The 20,846-nt window shown below is 39.4% G+C and overlaps 4 protein-coding genes across 10 annotated transcripts; 3 read left to right on the top strand and 1 right to left on the bottom strand.

Moving 5' to 3' along the window:
* Nucleotides 1-1,304: 1,304 nt before the first annotated feature.
* Nucleotides 1,305-4,680, top strand: LOC111776499 (homeobox-leucine zipper protein MERISTEM L1-like). The gene is made up of 10 exons (XM_023655960.2): nt 1,305-1,349; nt 1,569-1,712; nt 1,969-2,244; nt 2,323-2,442; nt 2,524-2,736; nt 2,815-2,989; nt 3,664-3,905; nt 3,978-4,100; nt 4,193-4,540; nt 4,618-4,680. Exons 1-10 carry the CDS (start codon nt 1,305-1,307, stop codon nt 4,678-4,680), a joined length of 1,749 nt encoding a protein of 582 aa, XP_023511728.2.
* On the bottom strand, nt 2,388-8,593 carry LOC111776498 (Glutathione S-transferase family protein). Of its 3 annotated transcripts, none has more exons than XM_023655956.2 (4): nt 7,696-8,588; nt 6,607-6,856; nt 5,444-5,637; nt 2,388-2,738 (listed from the first exon to the last, which is right to left on the bottom strand). In XM_023655956.2, exons 1-3 carry the CDS (start codon nt 8,502-8,504, stop codon nt 5,449-5,451), a joined length of 1,248 nt encoding a protein of 415 aa, XP_023511724.2. In that variant the 5' UTR covers nt 8,505-8,588; the 3' UTR covers nt 2,388-2,738; nt 5,444-5,448. The 3 variants fall into 3 exon arrangements, with proteins under 3 accessions (XP_023511724.2, XP_023511726.2, XP_023511725.2); XM_023655958.2 differs by lacking the exon at nt 2,388-2,738 and adding an exon at nt 3,805-4,508 and having other exon boundaries at nt 7,696-8,593; XM_023655957.2 differs by lacking the exon at nt 2,388-2,738 and adding an exon at nt 3,805-4,408 and having other exon boundaries at nt 7,696-8,593.
* Nucleotides 8,594-8,910: 317 nt separating this feature from the next.
* Nucleotides 8,911-11,402, top strand: LOC111811169 (large ribosomal subunit protein uL14x/uL14z/uL14y). The gene is made up of 4 exons (XM_023697919.2): nt 8,911-9,065; nt 9,193-9,477; nt 10,333-10,374; nt 11,191-11,402. Exons 1-4 carry the CDS (start codon nt 9,053-9,055, stop codon nt 11,271-11,273), a joined length of 423 nt encoding a protein of 140 aa, XP_023553687.1. The 5' UTR covers nt 8,911-9,052; the 3' UTR covers nt 11,274-11,402.
* A 3,034-nt stretch (nt 11,403-14,436) lies between these two features.
* LOC111776325 (protein PHOSPHATE STARVATION RESPONSE 1-like) lies at nt 14,437-20,413 on the top strand. Of its 5 annotated transcripts, none has more exons than XM_087118026.1 (9): nt 14,437-14,623; nt 16,367-16,427; nt 16,576-17,058; nt 17,148-17,316; nt 17,632-17,708; nt 17,806-17,845; nt 17,977-18,034; nt 19,003-19,072; nt 19,986-20,413. In XM_087118026.1, the coding sequence occupies exons 2-9, from the start codon at nt 16,398-16,400 to the stop codon at nt 20,259-20,261; spliced, it is 1,203 nt and encodes a 400-aa protein (XP_086974152.1). In that variant the 5' UTR covers nt 14,437-14,623; nt 16,367-16,397; the 3' UTR covers nt 20,262-20,413. The 5 variants fall into 5 exon arrangements, with proteins under 5 accessions (XP_086974152.1, XP_086974151.1, XP_086974155.1 ...); XM_087118025.1 differs by having other exon boundaries at nt 14,437-14,735; XM_087118029.1 differs by lacking the exon at nt 16,367-16,427 and having other exon boundaries at nt 14,438-14,623.
* The last annotated feature ends 433 nt before the right edge of the window (nt 20,414-20,846 follow it).

Here is a 20,846-nt window from a genome sequence, read left to right as displayed (position 1 = left end):
AAGTTTTTTTCCGATGGAAAAGAGACTGATGTGCGCAAAAAACCCTGACAAAAGGAATTATTACGGATAGGATGTCCTTGGGAACTGCTAGATTGGGTAACTTATTAAGAATGTTCCGTGGTTCAATCATAAGAACTCCAAAATTAAATATGTTTAACCATAAGTGACTTTTAGGAATGTTCTTAGGAAACGAGTGAGTGAGAACAAAACATATAAAAAGGATCTATGTTGGTTGTCGGAATAATCTTGTAACAACCCAAGCCCACCGGGCAAATATGGTTCTTTTTGGGTTTTCCTTCAAAGTTTTAAAACGTTCCAATTATGTTAGAGAGAGGTTTACACACCCTTCGTTCCCTTCTCAAACTGACGTGGGATCTTACAATCCACTCACTTGAGGGTCTCACGTTCTCACTGACACACTACTCGATCTCTACCTTTAATACCATTTGTAATGACCCAAGTCCACCACTAACCGATATTGTCCTGTTTGCGCTTCCCCTCTCGTACTTCATCTTAAGATTTTAAAATGCGTATGTTAGGAAGAAGTTTTTACCCCTACAAATAATGTTTTGTTTCACTCTCCAAGATGAGGTAAATAATCAAATTACCATGAGAGAGAGGTAAATAATCAAATTACCTACTGTTCTCTATGTATTCTAGATGTCACGTGCAAGCTTAATGAAATATGAATCTGGGGAGTGCAAGTCACGTGCAGTTAACAGACTCCCAAAGCTTTATATACAGACCACATTTGACACTTTTTCCCTCTCCCTCCTCCCTTCAGTCTCTAGTTTGTCTTCCGCCATTAAAGGTCTTTGGAAGCTCGAAGTGCTCACTCAGAAGGTGCTCGAATAGTCTTCGAATCTTCTAGCGTGTAATCTTATGCTCTTCTTTTTCAATTATTTCCTTCGTCGTAATTCTTTTGTTCTTGATTTCTTGAAGCGTCCACTGGAATTTCGATTTCTCTGTTTCCTGGTGGAAGATTTCGCTGTGAGTCCTCTTTTTAATCTACTCTCTCTTTGTTTCGATTAGTTCCATTTCGGATTGTTTTTAGTACATTAATAAATTAAGCTGACGATGACTGCACAGAATCTTGTTTAAGTCAAGAAAAGGAAGATGCAAATTAGATAGACAACGGACGTTTTTTTTACGAATTTTTTTCGATATATGTGAAATCAAGACCTAAGTCAAAAATGTTTTAGTTCTGATTTATGGAGATTTCGACTTCCATTTCCATTTGTTGTTCACGATTTCTTTTTCTTGTTCAATTTATCTAAAATGGTGAGAGATTTTAGGCATATACAATGGTCATTTCTTCTTCTTCAAGAGTCCTGAATCGGCAGCTTTTAGTATGTGCTTCGATCAAGATATAGATATTCATAAAAATACATGATATTATCGACGTACAGATTTTTGACACTTCTTGATTATTATGTTATAGCCGTTTTTTCATCAATTATTCTGTTCTGTGAGTAGCATATTTGGATTTTGATCTCTGGAAATATTTCCATCTGTGTTGGATTCGATTCGTTAGAGTGGATTAGTCATCAAACTTTGATATAAGTTAGAGCTCAGAAATGAATCTTGAGACGGATGCTGAGTTACCCCAAGCTGAGGAATCAATTCCCGAAGTGACTATGGAACAGAAACCTAATGAAGGACCGTCTGATTCGATGAAAGATGACCTTGAGGTTTCATCTAGTTGCTCTAATGTATGTTTTACTTCTATTATCAATCTGTTATTATTTGATATTATAAACTCATTGCTAGTTGAACTGGAATTGAAATCAAGTTTTTAATTTCAAAAATCACTCTCACATATGTCTTTAATTATTCAAAATCAATTTAGACTAAACATTGGATTGTTTAAATTGTTTTGAATAAGTAAGACATATTTGAGATTGTTTCAAATCACTGTAAAACGTGTTGTTAGTCTTTGTAGAATCATTAACAGAATCGACAATGCAGGATTCGAGCATCGGGGAAATTTTTTACAATGATGAACCTGACTTCCTAGAAATGCAAAGGGTAAATAATATAATCAAAGCGGCTTACAAGGAATTCATGGCAATAGCCATGAGAGCAAACGCTTTGATTTTCCATCCTCCAGCAGTAGGATCAGTAGAGGATTTACAAGAGATGTTCCACACTACACCACCTCGTGGATATACAGTTGAATGTTCCGTCGAATATGACGTTCTTTCCATTACTCCAGAATCGCTGATCACAATAATGATGAATGGGGTGAGATATCCTTAACTTGACATTGATTTTCTATACATTATTCTTAACATTTTGTACCCTTATTCACACTGTTTATAGGTGATATGGAGTTCGATATTTTCCAACATCATTTGTGATGGATCATTTGAAAATGTTCTCACTCCTTTGAAAGAATTCTGGTCAGCAGATTCAAATTCAAATTCTAAGGATGTTGTATTGGTAACTCTTTTTTTTTCTTTTGTTCCTTCTAAACTTTAGGACACAGAAAAAGAAAATATATGAACTTTTATCATATAATAGGTCAATGCCCAGTTAAGACTGCCGGCTGAATTCCTGCCAAGATGGTGCACTCGCTTTTTGAGATTTAAGATGGACGTCGCCGAAGATACATGGGCTATCTGCGATGTGTCAACTGATTATTTCATGGAAGCAACCTCTGATCCCACCGTGGGAACTCAATACAGGCGGAGGCCTTCAGGAGTGGTAATCCGGCAGTTTGGTGTTCTCTCAGAGGTCTGTTTACAGAAAACCATCATCTATCAGTAATTACTTCACAAATTTACAAATCTAAAACAGAATTTTATTTTACAGGTTCTATGGGTTGAAAACGCAGAGGTACAAGAGATTGATATCCCTAACAACATATCCTCAAAAGTTACTTCAAACTTTCATTTAACTGCAAAGCAATGGATCAGTATCTTATCACAAAATTTGAAACGTAGATGGAGCAAGATAACGACTTCAGAGATGTTCGACGACCCCAATGGTATAGTGTATGCTCTTAATTTCTCTTATGAATGTTAGGAATCACGACTCTCCACAAATACTGTCCACTTTGAGCACAAGCTCTCATGACTTTGCTTTTGGGTTTCCAAAAGGCCTCATACCGATGGAGATGTATTTATTACTTATAAACCCATAATCATTCCCTCAATTAATTAGCTACCGTGGGACTCCCTCCCAACAATTCTCCCCTCGAACAAAGTACACTATAGAGCCTCCCTTGAAGCCTATGGAGCCCTCGAACAGCCTCTCCTTAATCGAGGCTTGACTCATTCTTTGGAGTCCTCGAACAAAGGACACCATTTGTTTGACACTTGAGTCACTTTTGACTACACCTTCGAGGCTCACAACTTATTTGTTCAACATTTGAGGATTCTATTGACATGACTAAGTTAAGAGCATGACTCTGATACCATGTTAGGAATCACAACTCTCCACAATGGTATGATATTGTCCACTTTGAGCATAATCTCTCATGGCTTATGGGGTTTCCCAAAATGCCTCATACCAATGGAGATGGAGATGTATTCCTTACTTATAAACCCATGATCATGCCATAAATTAGCCAACGTAGGACTCCGTCCCAATAATCCTCAACCATGAACAGCCTTATAAAGCCTTAAATTCTCAAGCTAATTGGATTTTATGGGATAACAGATGTACCTGATCTGTTGACAATTGGGGAGAACCTGAAGAGATTATATCTAACATCAGTTAATCCCTTTCCACTGGAAAGAAAATGGGATTTATATTGTGATGATAATATAAGGATTTTGAGAGACATGAAAGCACGTAACATTGGCTATCACCATGATTATGTTGCCTCAAGTACCGTATACATTCCAGAAACCCCCATCAGACTCTTAATGTTTCTAGCCACATATAATGCGACATACCAGGTAAACTCCGTCTTAGAAACTAAACTTATAATTTAACCTATATTCTTGCTTGCTTATACTCGCCACATACAGTTGACGAGCATAAAATCACCGGAACAGCTCAAGCTGGTAGCTGCACTTTACACAGAAGATAATAGTTACACCATTGGTTTACGTAGAAAAGTAGAAGAAACAGTAGCTGATGAACTTTTTGCGGTGCTTCTCTTTTACATAAACTTCTTTACCTGATCCTCCTTGCCCAAAACTTATATACTTCAATGATATGATATGCTTGTTTAACGTGATAGGACCATGAATTTTTCTTACAAGAAGCTACAGCGAATGACTATTGCTCCCTCGTCCTATCATCACAATTGTCAGAAGAAGATGTTCATATCTCTCTCATGCCCAAATTTAGTATGAATAGTGTGTTTCTGAGACCTTCTGGCTTTGCCATCATGCCTGCGGAACAGGGAGGTCTACAGTCCAAGGCGTCCCTCGTGACCATATTCATACGTCGGGAGCTTCAATATATCGAAGATGATCATGCAATTGCAGTTATGAGAAGCCACATGAGTGATGTAATTGATCAGATGACTAATATCCAATCTCCAAACGCTACAGCTGAGGACTCAAAACAGAAAACTCCTAAAAAGGTATTCTAAGTTATGAGAAGCACAATTCTTTCCATTTTTTTATCACTATTATTAGCAATATAGATTCTAAAATTCAGCACTGCAAGGTTGAAAGTCACTTTAAGCTTGCAGTGCTGAATTTAAGCTCATGTAATGTGTAAATTTTACCCAACATTTTTAGCAATATAACCTCTGAAATTCATCTCTGCAAGTTTGGTTGTATTCTAAAGGAAACCTAATCTAATTATTTATGTATCCGTTCCTCAACATATAAAATTCAGGTGAGATCCCACATTGGTTGGAGAGGAAAACAAAGCATTCCTTATAAGTGTGTGGAAACTTCTCCATAACAGACACGTTTTAAAACTGTAAGGTTGACGGTAATACGTAACGGGCCAAAGTGGATGATATTTGCTAGTGGTAGGCTTGGGCTGTTACAAATGGTATCAGAACCAGACATTGGGCGGTGTGCCAGCGAGGACGCTAGGCCCCCAAGGGGGTGGATTGTGAGATCTCACATTGGTTGGAGAGGGGAACAAAACATTTCTTATAAGTGTGTGGAAACCTCTCCCTAGCAGATGGTTTTAAAATTGTGAGGCTGACGACGATACGTAATGGGTCAAAGTGGACAGTATCTACTAGCGGTAGGCTTGGGATGTTATAAATGGTATTAGAACCAGACATCAGGCGGTGTGCCAACAAAGACGCTAGCCCCAAGAGGGATAAATTGTGAGATCCCAAATTGGTTGGAGAGAGGAACAAAGCATTCCTTATAAGTGTGTGAATACCTCTCCCTAACAGACGACGTTTTAAAACCGTGAGGCTGACGGCGACACGTAACGGGCTGTTGCCAACTCAATTTTCCTATTTAGCTGGGAAATAAGACATTAACCAAAATAGAAAAATATGTTTTGGTGGATTTACCTCTGTCAAACTGAAACCTGCTTGGTTGTGTCTAAGATTGGCAGCGACTCCCTTTTGGAAGGAACTAAGAGTGCTTCATGATAGCAACTGGCCGGCTTAGTTGGTCGAATATTCCCAGGATTTAGAGGAAACAATGTTTTGTAATAGCCATCCATTATTGCTGTAAAGTTGCAAGTTGCTGCAACCTTTGGAATCTGTTGACAGGTTAAAAGTACACTAATTAGAGGATGATAGAAGTTAAGAACCTTATAAATAGATACAATGGCCCGACATTGTTAACCTCGACGAAAAAGAAGTATCAGTAGAAATGGGCTAAAAGCCTAGTGTGAGATTCCACATCGGTTGAAGAGGGGAATGAAACATTTTTTATAAGGGTGTGGAAACTCTCCCTAGTAGACACGTTTTAAAACCGTGAGACTGATGATGATACGTAATGGGCTAAAATGGACAATATTCGCTAGCGGTGGTGTGCCAATAAGGATGTTGAGCCTCCAAGAGGGGTGGTACGTAATGGGCCAAATTGGACAATATTCGCTAGCGGTGAGCTTGGACTGTTATAAATGATATCAGATCGGGTGGTGTGCCAATGAGGACGTCGGGCCTCCAAGAGGGGTGGATTGTGAGATCCCATATTGATTGGAGAGGAGCACAAAGCATTCTTCATAAGGGTGTGGAAACCTCTCCCTAGTAGACGTGTTTCAAAAACCGTGAGGTTGACAACGATACGTAATGGGCCAAAATGAACAATATTCGCTAGCGGTGGGCTTGGGCTGTTACAAATGGTATTAGAGCTAGTCACCAGGCGGTGTGCCAGTGAGGACGTTGGAACCCCAAGAAGGGTGGATTGTGAGATCCTACATTAGTTGCAGAGGGGAATGAATCATTCCTTAAGTTTTTAGCGGTGAGGCTGATGGCGATACGTAACGGGTTAAAGCAGACAATATTTGCTAGCGGTGGGCATGGATTGTTACACCTAGACTGAACCAATACCTATTACCGTTTAATCTATATATATATAACGCTAGAATATATGCTCTTCCATTGAGCGAGTTTCGGTATTCAGTTGATTTACAAACCCAAACACATGAACCAAATCAACCCGAGTAGCTTTCAATGGATTAGACTAGTGAAAAAACAGTTGCAGGGTTTAAAGAACAGATTACCTGATAAATGTCTCGCATATATCCATGAAGATTTGTATACTCAAGCAGCTTCTTCTTTGTGCATTTAAACAGAACATTATACACCAGATCAAACCGAATCAAGGTCGTAAACAAGCAAACATCAGCCAGAGTCAAATTTTCACCACACAAGTACCTCGAACGCCCCAAATGGTCGTCTAACACGTAGAGCGTTGAAAATAGCTCATTGACAGCTTTGTCATATGCTTCTTGACTCTGAGCAAACCCACATCTGCTAATGGTGAACGAACTGTTATAGAACAAACATACACGTCCAGAACAAACATAATCTTAAGAAACATAAAGAAAGTAAGGGATTGTGATTTTCTAGCAAGGAACATACACTTCAGAATTGTGTTATTAAGACCCCGTTTTGGTTTGGTCACATGTGGGGAGAGAGATTCGAAACATTCGAAACTCTGAACTCTCGGTCTATATCTAAACTATCTAAACTGGTTGAGCTATGCTCAGGTTGGTGCTATTAGCGTCTCATTCGATCAGCCTTCTATTTTAGGTTTTAGAAAATTGTGCTTGTGGGGAGAGATTTGAAACTCTGAGCTCTCGGTCTATGTCTAAACTGGTTGAGCTATGCTTAGGTGGGTGCTATTAGTGTCTCATTCGATAACCAACCTTCTATTTTAGGTTTTAGAAAATTGTGCTTGTGGGGGAGAGATTTGAAACTCTAAACTCTCTGTCTAAACTGGTTGAGGTTATTAGCGTCTCATCCATAACCATTGAGCTTTTTTGTTTTAGGTTTTAGAAAACTGTACTTGTTTTCTCACAATTCATTCTCGATAATTTCCACAGACACCTAAACTGTAACAACTCAAGCCCACCGCTAGTAGATATTGTCTTCTTCAGACGCTAAAGGAGATAGATTCTGAGATCCCACATCGATTGGGAGAAGAACGAAACATTCTTTATAAGAGTGTGAAACCTCCCCTAACAAACGCGTTTCGTCTTAAGAACCTTGAAGGAAAACTTGAAAAGAACAATATCTATCGGTGGTGGGCTTGGACGGTTACATGAACTCTAAAGAACTACGAGAAATTCGTGCGTTTAAGAGATTACCTATAAACTCCATTGTTGACATTGGGATAAATAATGGCGTTCCATTCTTCAATCTTCCCCTTCAGCAATGGCGGCGAGAGGTCCAAATCCGGATTCTCAGCCAATCCATTGAGACCCGAATTCAAAATTTCAATTATATCAGAGCTTTCATTGCAAATCACCTCCTTCTTCTCCGCATCCCATAGCATCGGCACAGTGGACCTTCCATTGTAACCTCCTCCTCGCAGTCTGTAAACCTCCTTCAAAGTTTTGCACCCATTTGCCCTATCCAATCCCTGCCTTAGGGTTTCATTATCAGCCGTCGGATTGTCCCGGAATTCCCACGATCCGTCTGCGCCGGGACCGGCGACGGAGACCGGAACGGCGTTTTCGAGGCCTTTTAAGGCTCGGACGATCAACGTCCGGTGGGCCCATGGACATGGAAGGCCGACGTATAGATGGAGATTTTTGGCGGAAATTTTGGTGGCGCGAAATTGGGAGAGGGGTCTTGAGTAGCCGCCAGAAGTATCGGAGGGGGCGAGCTGGCTCATCATGAGCTGCCACGTGGTCTCCCAGGCTGTACGGACGGTGGCTACCAGGAGCCCCGGCGGGAGAGATGGGCCCCATAAGAGATTAGTGATTGAGGATAACAGGGAAGAAGAAGAGGAAGATGTGGACGATTTTGGGCCGCTTGATGGGCTTTGGTTTAGGGACATTCTGGGGATGACGTGGCAACTGGTCGGCTTTGTTTTTGAAGTCGCCGGCGGGGGATAACGCGGCGGAGGGAGAAAGTTTGTGGCGGAAAAGACGGCGGCGGTACCCGTCGGCATTTGTTACAATTTGTGTGTTGAAAATATTTGCCGGGCAGAAACTTGGCTATCTTTCGTTTCATTAACCAGTATGCGCCTTAAACGACGTCGTGTCAAGGCGTCTACACGTTTTTTTTTTGTCAATTTTAAAATTTATAGACTATTTATATTTTTTTCAACAAAATTGAATAAATGGTAGAATTTATATTTTTTTAAAAATTGAATAAATGTAAAAATGGTAAGAAATAGTATAAATATATGTTTCAATTAAATGAAATTGGAAGTTTAATTTTATTATTGTTATTTTGAATAAATGAAATAAAAAACTTAATATTATTATTGTTCTTCCTAGTTATGAAACGACGTCGTATATATCTCTATGAAACGCTTGTTTGGCTTGGCAAAGCACGGAAAGGATAGTAAATAACTGCATCCAAACAGAGTGACTAAAACCCTAACCCCAGAAAGTCTATGCCGTCGTCTTTCATATATTAGGAACTGCATTCGTCTTCTGGTCGGAGGAGAGAGGGGGAGAGAGAGAGAGAGGGCAGCCGGAGAGTCCGTCAACAATGTCGAAGCGAGGTATGATCTGATTGTTCTGTTCATACGCTAATGTTTATGCAATATTTGATTCGATCTTCTTTTTGCTACTGTTTTTATACTCTTAGATTTGAGATTTGAGACTTGTTATTGTTGTGTATCGATTTAGGTAGGGGAGGTTCCGCTGGGAACAAATTTAGGATGTCGCTGGGTCTACCTGTGGCGGCTACAGTCAACTGTGCCGACAATACAGGAGCTAAGAACCTGTATATCATTTCAGTGAAGGGGATCAAGGGCCGCCTCAACCGATTGCCATCAGCTTGTGTTGGTGACATGGTCATGGCGACGGTCAAGAAGGGAAAACCTGACCTCAGGAAGAAGGTGCTTCCTGCTGTTATTGTCAGGCAGCGCAAGCCTTGGCGCCGAAAGGATGGTGTCTTCATGTACTTTGAAGGTCATACTCAACTCAATTTATCTGTCTTGTTTCGCTTTCGATCAAATTTTTTGTTCTAACTTTTCTCCCCCGTGTTATCTGCTTCCTATTAGGTTACTTTGTCCAGGGTTAATCATTATAATTGACCTTGATCGTCTGGATTGTTGTTTTTTATGTATTATTTTAATGTTTAACGTGTTTCATTAATGTTAGTGATGCGTTGTGACCGTTGATATTTCAAATTTATGAGATTTTAATTCTTAATGCAACATGTGTCATGGATAAGCTTAGTTTTTTTTAAATAATTAAAAAAAAAACAACTCGATAAACCAACCCAAAAATAAGGTTGGGCTGAGTTATAAACTCTATTTAGATTGCTCTAATCACCCATAAATAGCATTTCAAAGAGACTATTGTAGCACGACAATGAATGTAGTTTCAAGAGAGTTTATTATTATTATTATTATTATTAGTTCGACGACATGTGGGTAGGAAGGTTCGAACTTCGAATCATAAATTTGGAAGGTTTGGAGACTTGGGTTTTGTGTGTGCTTTCACCTTATAGTGTGTTGTGGATGAAATATAGAGTAGCAATGCCTAGAACTTTGTTAGTGATATTCCATGCTGTTGAAGTGTTTGCTCAAATGGTTTGTGAAGGTTGTTATTCGGAGTACATTTGATGCTTTCTATTCTAATTCTATGGGGAAATTACGTGCTTAGGATAGTTTTGTTGCCATTTTATGTGAAGGGTTTTTTCATGTAATGGAGTTTAACTTTTTCCTTGATTGTGAGACGGGGTAGCTGTCTTGTACTCGAAATATGTCCGTATAGAATTTAACATTACAGTTGTTGAATAAGAGTTTTCTTGTTTTGCAGATAACGCTGGTGTCATCGTGAACCCCAAAGGAGAGATGAAAGGTATGATCTTTTCCATCTTTGAACTCTAAAGTATCAAGTCCATATGTGGTCTTAATAAGTGATTGTAACACACTAGTAGGGAAAGGTCTTAAAAAAGAAGTGTGAGATCCCATGTTGGTTGTTTGGAGAGGGGAACAAAGCAAACGTGTTTTAACATCTCGAGGGAAAGTCTAGAAAGGAAAGGACAAAGAGGACAATATCTGCTAGCGGTGGGTTTCGGCTGTTACAAATAGTATCAGAGCCAGTCATCAGGCGGTGTGCTAGCAAGGACACTGGTCCCCAATGGGGGGTGGATTGTGAGATCCCACATCGGTTGGAGAGGGGAACGAAGTATTCCTCATAAGGGTGTGGAAACCTCTCCCTAGCAGACATGTTCTAAAACCTTGAGGGAAAGCCCAAAGAAGACAATATTTGGTAGCGGAGGGCTTGAGCTGTTACAAATAGTATCAGAGTCAGTCATTGGGCGGTGTGCTAGCGAGGACGCTGGTCCCCAAGGGTGGTGGATTGTGAGATCTCACATCGATTGGAGAGGAGAATGAAACATTCCTTATAAGGGTGTGAAAACCTCTCACTAATAGATGCGTTTTAAAATTTTGAGGGGAAGTCTAAAATGAAAAGTTCAAAGAGGACAATATTTGCTAGTGGTGAGCTTGGGCGGCTACCGTTTGACGGTAATCATTATGGTCTGAATTATAAATTTTGGTCGATGTTTTATATCCATGTTAGTGGAGTTTTGGAGGAGTTGTTTTAGCATTTAAACTATCCTTCATTTTGCTTTCATGTACTTGAACACAGTTGTTTTCTTGGGTTGTGCAGGTTCTGCTATAACAGGCCCAATTGGAAAGGAATGTGCTGATCTCTGGCCCAGAATTGCCAGTGCAGCTAATGCTATTGTTTGAACACCAAATCAAGTGACTTAAATTCGTTTCTTCTATCCTTTTATAGGCTAGGATTTTAAGATTCAATTTCATTGTCTGGGATTAACTTATTTTATCGACAAAAATATGATCGTTATGAGTTTTGGTTCATATCACATGTTTATCCCTATAGATGAAGTTAATTGCAAGGGAACCTTGTTATTTCTGGACTATGCAGCTCGGGTTAGTGTTGTGGATATGGATTCTCTCAGAAAGCTAACGAGGTACTCGAGTTTTTAACTGAAAATTTCGTACTTGTCAACTCGAGTATAACTAGAGAGAGAGAGAGAGAGAAACTATGAGAAGAGTTTATGTTGCATAGTTTGTCCGTTTTTCATACTATTTTTATTCATTGTTCTTTCATAAATGAAGAATCTTAGAATGGTGTAGCGCTCCTTGAATAAAGTATTGATACGTCCAATGCTGAATGGAGGAGGTATGTATGACTTACGTCCTATAAATTTGATGCATGCACTAGAATGGCTTCTCGTGAGAATTCCACTCGTTTTGGGTTTAACTTTGAACCTTACTTTTATCGAGCAGTATTATGATTCTATCCTTTTTGAGTCAAGGTTTATCTGTGGGTCATCCTTTGAGTTATCTCGTAAACAAAGGGAAAAATATAGGTAAATACAAGGGGTTGTCATTCGTGGGCAATAGAGCTTTGCTATTGATGGTCTTTCTCTATGCATAAGTTAGGCTTAGAAGTCGAATTCCCACATAAGCAAGAACGTAAATCTCAACCGAGAAACTTAAATCTCGACCGATATATATTTTATAACTATTTTTTTTTGTTGTTTTTTTTACCCCTGCATTTTAAACTTGAAAGAGAAGACGTTTGTTTTAGTTTTAGGTGGAAAGTGGAAATGACAGATAATACAGAGATTTTTTTCGCAGACAGAATCCGTAGGACCTTTACACCTTTTTTATTTTTTTATTTTTTTATTTTTTCATCTTTTATATAAATTAATAATCATTTAAAATTTTGACTTTCTTTCTCTTTCCAATTTTTCAGATTCTCTCTACCCATAAAAAAAATTTTAATGTCCCTTTAATAATTTTTTTATTTTAGTTTTTGGGTTTTTTACTAAAAAGAATGTTTGGTAATTATTTTGTTTCTTAAAAATTATTTATCAAATTATGTAGAAATTCATGTTCTCGTTTTAAAAAGAAGAAAAAATTATGTAATTTTTATTCATGAGAGAAAATGAAATATAGTAATATTCATTGACATTTTTTAAAAAAAATATTTATACTATTATAAAATTAAAAGTAAGGAAGTTCGGGTTTGCTAGATTAGGTTGAGATGTCTTTTAAACTCAACTCGGGTAATAAAAACAAATATGACAATTTGTAAGACTTTTATTTATTTTTTTCAAACATTTAATTAAAGTTTACCCTTTAAATATACATTTCTTCTCAAGTTTATAATAAATTTGAGAAATTCAATCTAATTTTAAGTGAATTTATGAACTAACCTAACTCTAAAACTTCTATTCATTTGAACCTAAACCAACCAACACAAATAAGTTCATAACTTTTATTCATTTGAACCTAAATCAACACAAATAAGTTTATAATTCAACGAAAAACGGTATAGATTTGGTTCGGTTAGATAAAGTTTTCAAAATTTTGAATATTTTTAGCATCCTTAGTTCAAATTTAAAAGTAAATTCACATACTTTTAACATTTTTGTCAATTCAAAAGAAGAGGAAAGTTAAATGAAATTCCTTGAGTGAAACAGAGGAAACTGAAAGCAGACGACTCTGACATTACCAACTGCGCCAAATATGGGACCAAAAAACAAAACAAAACAGAACCAAACCATTTCTCGCTGTTCTTCTTCTTCTTCTTCTTTAAAATCCCTTCCTTTTTTCCCATTAGTTTCAGTGATTCAAGCCCTCAAACATGAAGCTTTTAGGGTTCAGTTCATGGAAACGGCAATTCATGAAGCTTGGGAACAGAATCGCAAATTCTGGCTCTGCAATTCCTTATATGAGTCACCCAAAAGCCCCAAGTTCTTGCTGTTCTTCCTTCAAACACTCAATTTTGAAGCTCAAATCACAGTGGAAGCACAGTTTGAGATGGAACAACAAGACAGTTCAGTACAGTTATGATCTTCACAGCTACTCTCTTAACTTTGATGATGGCTCGCTTCATTGATCATCATGAACAACAACAAGAACAACAAGAAGATTCTACTCTGTTTCTTAATGGTGATTTTCAAACCCATTTCTGTATGTAAACAGTCAAAATTGTGAATGGTCTTTTGATGGGTTCTTCCATTAAAGAACAGCTTGAAATGGGTCTGTTTTGGTTTTTTTTTTTTTTTTTTTTTTTTTTTGCCTATACTCTGCCTTCCCATAATCAAATTTGTTAAAGATCTTACCTGTTTTAATCAATTTTGTTCTGGAATGTTTCTGGAATGTTTCGTTCCCCTCTGCAGTCGAGGAATGATCTCACAATCTGATTTTTTATAATACTGTTTTAGTCACTTACATATCGTTGTAAGTGTTTTAGCCCATTATATATCGTCCTCAATCTTACTATGAAGAGATTTTCATCGTCAGATTTCACAATCCATCCCCTTAAGGGTCCAAGGTTCTTGTTGGCACACGGTTCAGTGTCTAGCTCTAATACCACTTACAATAGTCCAAACCCACCGCTAATCGATATTGTTTACTTGAGCCTGTTATGTATCCCTAACAACCTCACGATATTAGAACGTGTATGTTAAGAGGAGTTTCCACACCCGTATAAGAAATATTTCCACACCCTTTGGTATCTATTTGTGACCGACCAATTCAATTTAATCCGGACAATTATATACTTATATTTATCTCGTTTATTTTATTTCATAATTTATTATTGTTATTTATTTTTGGATGTCTTCTAAATAATATTTTAATTAAATATTTAAAAATAATAATTACACAAATAAAAAAGAAAATGCCACTAAGACAAAGAGCAGAAAAATGACAACACGAACAATCCCACACGCAGCCTATTATCTTTGTTTTGCACGGCCAACCATAACTCTTCAATGTAAAGACCATTTGCCATATGGTACAATTTAAAAGCCACGCGCCAAAAATGGCGCGTGCGATAATTTAGCTCTACATTTCAGAAATGCAATAACAACATAGCGAAACCATGACGGTCATCACCTCACCGTTGCCTCCACCCGCCGTGCCGGTGACGTATTTAAATCACCCGCCGGTGATACAAGTGCTCGAATCATTTGTGCGTTTTTCGGATTCTATTCCGTTTCTTTTTCTTCGAAGGGTTCCTTTTGTTTTCCGCTTCCAGAGGCTTTCGTTTCGGCTTTCGGGTACGAAATTACAAATTATCCATTTCATTACATAATTATACGATTTTCTTTTCCATTTGCGGCCGATTTTTACTCGCTTTGAGATTCATCCATTTAGCTGCTTCAATCGAAGGTTTGTGTTCTTCTTCTCTCTGTATTGCTTTGAATATTTAGTCTTCAGGTTTTGATGTTAGATTAGTTTCCTTTGAAATTCTTGTTGATTTGGAGTTGTAGAAATTTTATTAGAACTGCTTTGATGAAGCTTCGATATGATGTCTTCTGCTGGTTATAAGATGATCGCTTATAATTGCCTTTATAGTTGTCTGAGTTGTGTAGAACCTCACAAAATGGTATTTGATGAGTATTTTGGGAAGGGTTTTACGATCCCCTTCCCCCAGACTGAGTTCTTCTAGTAAACAGTTGTTTTTGCTTATTGCTTGTGTGAGTAATCAAATGGTTTGGGTAATAGTTCAAGCTCACCGCCGGTAGATATTGTCCTATTTGGAGTTTTCCTTCTGGGAAACGTGTCTACTAGGGAGAGGTTTCCACACCCTTATAAGGAATACTTCGTTCCCCTGTCCAACCGATGTGAGATCTCACAATCCACCCCTTGGGGGCCCAGCTTCCTCGTTGGTACACCGCTTGGTGTTTGGCTCTGATATCATTTGTAACAGCCTGAGCTCACCGCTAGCAGATATTGTCCTCTTTGAGTTCTCCCTTCCGGGCTTCCCCTCAAGGTTTTCAAACGTGTCTACTAGGGAGAGGTTTCTACACCCTTACCAGGAATGTTTTGTTCCCCTCTTTAATCGATGTGAGATCTCATAATCCACCCCCTTGGGGGCCCAGCTTCCTCGCTGGCACACTGCTCGGTGTCTGACTTTAATACCATTTGTAACAGTCCAAGCCCACTGTTAACAGATATTGTCCTCTTTGGGCATCCCCTTCCGGGATTCCCCTCAAGGTTTTAAAACGCGTCTAATAGGGAGAGGTTTCCACACCCTTATAAGGAATGTTTTGTTCCCCTCTTTAACCGATGTGAGATCTCACAATCCACCCCCCTTGGGGCCCAGCTTCCTCACAGTCACATCGTTCGGTGTCTGTCTCTAATACCATTTGTAATAGCCCAAGCATACCGCTAGCAGATATTGTCCTATTTGGGTTTTCCCTTCTAGGCTTCCACTCAAGGTTTTCAATTGCATCTACTAGGGAGAGGTTTCCACGCCCTTATAAGGAATGTTTTGTTTCCCTCTTTCACCGATGTGAGATCTCACAATCCACCCCCTTGGGGGCCCACCTTCCTCGCTGGCACACTGCTCGGTGTCTGACATTAATATCATTTGTAATAGCTCAAGCCCACTGTTAACAGATATTGTCCTCTTTGAGTTTTCCCTCTCAAGCTTCCTTTCAAGATTTTAAACTGCGCCTACGAGGGAGATGTTTCCACACCCTTATAAGGAATGTTTCGTTCTCCTTGAGGTTTTAAAACACGTCTACTAGTGAGAGATTTCCACATCCTTATAAGGAATGTTTCGTTCCCCTCTCCAACCAATATAAGATCTCACAGCTCGGTTCTTGGAAATTAGCTCCAAATCCAATCATCTAAACTCGGGTGACTGACGAGTCTCGTCTCATCTTGCAAGTGCAAACCCTTTTTATTTGTTATGACATGTATATGCTTTGGTTCATTTGAAGATTTTTCTTCCTTTCTTGAAATGTAATTATGTTTCTCTGAAACCATTTTGTACTTGTCTCTTCCTTCTATAGATGTCAAAATTTGAAGATATTGGACTTAGAGATGAGCTTTAACTACTTAAATAAACTAAGGGTCAGTTATGTGCTACAATTGTTGCTGTAAATAGATGAAATTCATTCCTTCCTCCAATTTCAAGTGCAAGGCAGCATAGCAGGACATTAAGAGTGTCCTGCCCAATTGTTTGGAGGAGGTATATCCTAAGCTGCCTGATTCTCGACAGGTTTCAATGGAACGAGAGCTGGTATCGAGACGTTTTGTTCATTCCAGTCATTTACACTCTAGCAGTGGAGTGGTTGGCCACATATTTTCGTCGTCTCCCGGGTTTTCAACAGATCTCCATTACTCATCGGTTTTGTTCTACGAAAACCAATCTGATGCGCCTTTCGTTCCTGAGCCATCAGCTAATGGTGTACTGTTGAATTCTCATTCAGAACTTCTTTCATCAACAAACCATCCTACTGGTGAAAATGGCAATTCCTGGCGTTCGGATGCATTGCCGGGTTTTCGAGAAGCTCCTGAAAGTAACCCGGTTGGCGGTAGTCGTGTAGAGAACAATAGCTGCAGCTCTCTTATGGTATCAGAGGATTTTAGTAAAGAAAATGATTGGCAGGAATGGACGGATAGGCTAATAACTGATGATCCATTGAGTTCTAATTGGAGTGACCTTCTAGTGGATGCTGATGTTGTAGATTTGGAACCGAAGGTTGGAGTCCTTTTTTTGACCATTTAACTGGTTCAATACTTCTAAGAGGCCCTTATAAATGGTTTGGTTTGGTCATGTTTATTCCTCAGATGGTGCACCAAGCACCTAACCCAGCAATACAAATGCAATTGCAGCAATCTCGAGTTCAAAATCGACTTCCTTCTTCAAATGGAGCTCCCTCGAAGCTGCGAATGCGATGGACACCCGAACTTCATGATGCATTTGTAGAGGCTGTAAACAAACTTGGTGGTAGTGAAAGTGTGTATTGTTCTAACCTTACCTGCTTCACGTCCTGTCTTGACAATGATTATCAGGGGGTGTACGTTCAACCCGACAATACGGACCAACCCAACCTAAACTATAAGGATTAGGTTGGGTTGTATTTGCATTTCGGGTTGGGTTGGGTTGAGGGATTTTTTTGACACAACCCAAAAGTTCAGGTTCAGAGACATGAACCCAACCCAACCCAACCCTTATAGTTTGGGTTGGGTTGGGTTGGTCCGGGTTGTCGGGTTGAATGTACACCCCTAATTATATCTAATATCTAATGGGCTCACTATTTTCACCTCTCAGGAGCTACTCCCAAGGGTGTTCTTAAGCTTATGCAAGTGGAGGGTTTGACAATCTATCATGTAAAAAGTCACTTGCAGGTATATAGAACGGCTAGAAATATAGAACGAATATGCATATCGAGCGTTTTTTATATTCGATACTCGTGTAATTGGCTTTACTACTTCTTGGTTGCAGAAATATAGAACGGCTAGATACCAACCAGAATCATCAAAAGGTATTGAAAATACTTGTGATAAAGTTTACCACTGTAATTAAGTACAATAGTTAGATCATGATGGCTCATATTATTTGATTTTGTTTGATATTTTGGTGTGAAAATTGCATGCATTTTCATTTTCACTGCAGGACCAATGGAGAAAAGCACCACCTCACTTGAGGATATTTCATCTCTCGATCTGAAAACGTAAGTTATTCTGAGTGTGTGAGATCTCAGATCGGTTGGAGAGAGGAACGAAGCATTCCGTACAAGGGTGTGAAAACCTCTCCCTAGTAGACACATTTTAAAAACCTTGAGGAGAAACCCAACAAGGAAACCCCAAAAAGGACAATATCGGCTAGCGGTGGGCTTGGCCTGGTACAAATGGTATCAGAGCCAGACACTGGGCAGTGTGCCAGCAAGGACGTTGGGCCCCCAAGGAAGGTGGATTGTGAGATCTCACATCGGTTGGAGAGAGGAACAAAACATTCCTTACAAGGGTGTGGAAACCTCTCCCTAGCATACGTGTTTTAAAAACCTTGAGGGAAGCTCAATAGGGAAAACCCAAAGAGGACAATATTTGTTAGTGGTGGGCTTGGGCTGTTACAAATGGTATCAGAGCCAGACACTGGGTGGTGTGCCAGCGAGGACGCTGGGCCCCCAAGGGGGGTGGATTGTGAGATCTCACATCGGTTGGAGGGGGGAACGAAGCATTCCTTACAAGAGTGCGGAAACCTCCTCCTAGCAAACGCGTTATAAAAATCTTGAGGGAAAGCCCAAATAGGACAATATCTACTAGCGGTGGGCTTGGGCTGTTACAAATGGTATCAGAGTCAGACACTGGCCGGTGTGCCAGCGAGGACGCTGGCCCCCAAGGGGAGTGGATTGTGAGATCTCACATCGGTTGGAGTGGGGAACGAAGCATTCCTTACAAGGGTGTGGAAACCTCTCCCTAGCAGACGATTTTAAAAATTTTGAGGGGAAGCCCAACAGGAAAAGCCGAAAGAAAATAATATCTGCTAGCACTAGGCTTGGGCTGTTACATAGTGCATATGGGTATTTCTAACTCGTAGGAGATTAAACCATTCCGGTTGAAATACAGCCCTGAATTCTGCTTTGGTGGGGATATTGAAATGATGCTTGAATATGCCTATTAAAATATTTCTACTTAACAGGAGTATTGATATCACAGAGGCTCTACGGCTGCAGATGGAAGTTCAAAAAAAGTTACATGAACAACTCGAGGTATGTATCTATTTCTCATTAGTTAAAATAAAAGCTCAAGCTCTTTTCATTTGATTCATAGTGATATATGAGGACCCTCGACTATTCCAAATATTTTCGGTGCTCGTTGGTTTCACACATTAACTAATGATTGCTCTCGGGTCACATGACCATTCCTTCTCGAACAAAAATTCGATGTTAGTAATATTATTTTTGTCTTCCCTTCGATGTTAGTATCCAAGTTGAGAATGGATGATATCTATTCCTCGGCTTGAAGTCGAATGTTGAAGGAATGACCTTGATTAAGGGAAAATACATGACAGCCCAATCCCACCGCTAGTAAATACTGTCCGCTTTTGCCCGTTACGTATCGTTGTCAGCCTCACGATTTTAAAACTACCAAGGAGAGGTTTTCGTACCCTTTTAAGGAATGTTTCGTTTCCCTCTCCAATCAATGTGGGATTTCACAATCCACCTCCCTACGGGGCCAGCGTCTCCGCTGGCACACTGCTCAGTCCCTAGCTCTAATATAAATCGTAACAGCCTAAGCCTACCGCTAGTAAATATTGTCTGGTTTGTCTCGTTACTTTTTGCAATCAGCCTCACAGTTTTAAAACGCGTCTAATAGGGAGAGGTTTCCATACCCTTATAAGAAATGCTTGTTCCCCTCTCCAACCGATGTGGGATCTCACAAAATAGTTGACCTCGCTAATTTTCTGCCTTGGTACCTGGTGTCTAGAGATTTATTTACGTGTATTACAGTATATATGGATTTAGTTACGTAGTATCTATGGATTTATTTAGCTTTTGTGTATTATAAAAGGAATATGTACCTCTCTGAAAATTAAGAGAAAATTTGAAGGTCTTTAGACCCTCGAGTACACTATTCCTCCATATCCTCGAGATAATTCCGTTCTTGTTCACTGTTCGACAGATCCAACGAAATTTACAGTTAAGAATAGAAGAACAGGGGAAGTACCTTCAAATGATGTTTGAAGAACAATGCAAGTCGAGCAATAACCTGACAAAGCCATCGGATAATCCCACGCGATGCACCGATCCATCCGAAGCTGACTCGATATCCGAAAAGACTACTAACCAAGTAGAGGGGAAGCTATTAGCTTCTCATAGGGAAGTCCCGGAGAATCCCGAGCCTGATGTTTTTGAATCTCGCTCCGAGCTATCGAAACGCCAAAGGACAGATGAGTAGGCTGTGTTTTCTGTAAGGAGTTTCTGTCACCATTTGTGTAATTCTACAAAATCTCTTCTTAGTTTCTTATTTTGTAGCTTTGATAATTCAACTAAATTTTGCTTTACATGAGACTATGAAAAGCTCTAGACTCCCACTATAGCTTGAATCAACTTGTGCAATGTTCCACCAATGCTTGCAGGTATATTCAACGTGAGGACATGATATTTGTTTGTTTGTTGTAATGGCCCTGTTTTTCTTTCTATGCTTACGATATGAGTGTTGGTATTAGCTCGGGAATGGGTTTGAAGGATAGATTATGTGAGATCCCACGTTTGTTGGAGAGGGCAACGATGCATTCCTCATAAGAGTATGGAACTTTTCCCTACCAGACCCATTTTAAAACTGACGATACGTAACGAGTCAAAATGGACAATATCTGTTAGCGGTGGGCTTGAGCCATTACAAATGGTATCAAAGTCGAACAACGGGTAGTGTGTCAGCGTGGATGTTGGGCCCCAAGGGGTGAATTGTGAGATCCCACATCGGTTGGAGAGGGGAACAAAGCATTCCGTGCAAGGGTATGGAATCTGTAACAGCCCTAAC

This window comes from Cucurbita pepo, chromosome 15 (genome assembly GCF_057944985.1).
Source record: "Cucurbita pepo subsp. pepo isolate OVF chromosome 15, ASM5794498v1, whole genome shotgun sequence".
Classification (NCBI taxonomy): Eukaryota; Viridiplantae; Streptophyta; class Magnoliopsida; order Cucurbitales; family Cucurbitaceae; genus Cucurbita; species Cucurbita pepo.
This window is presented reverse-complemented; position numbering and strand designations above follow the sequence as displayed.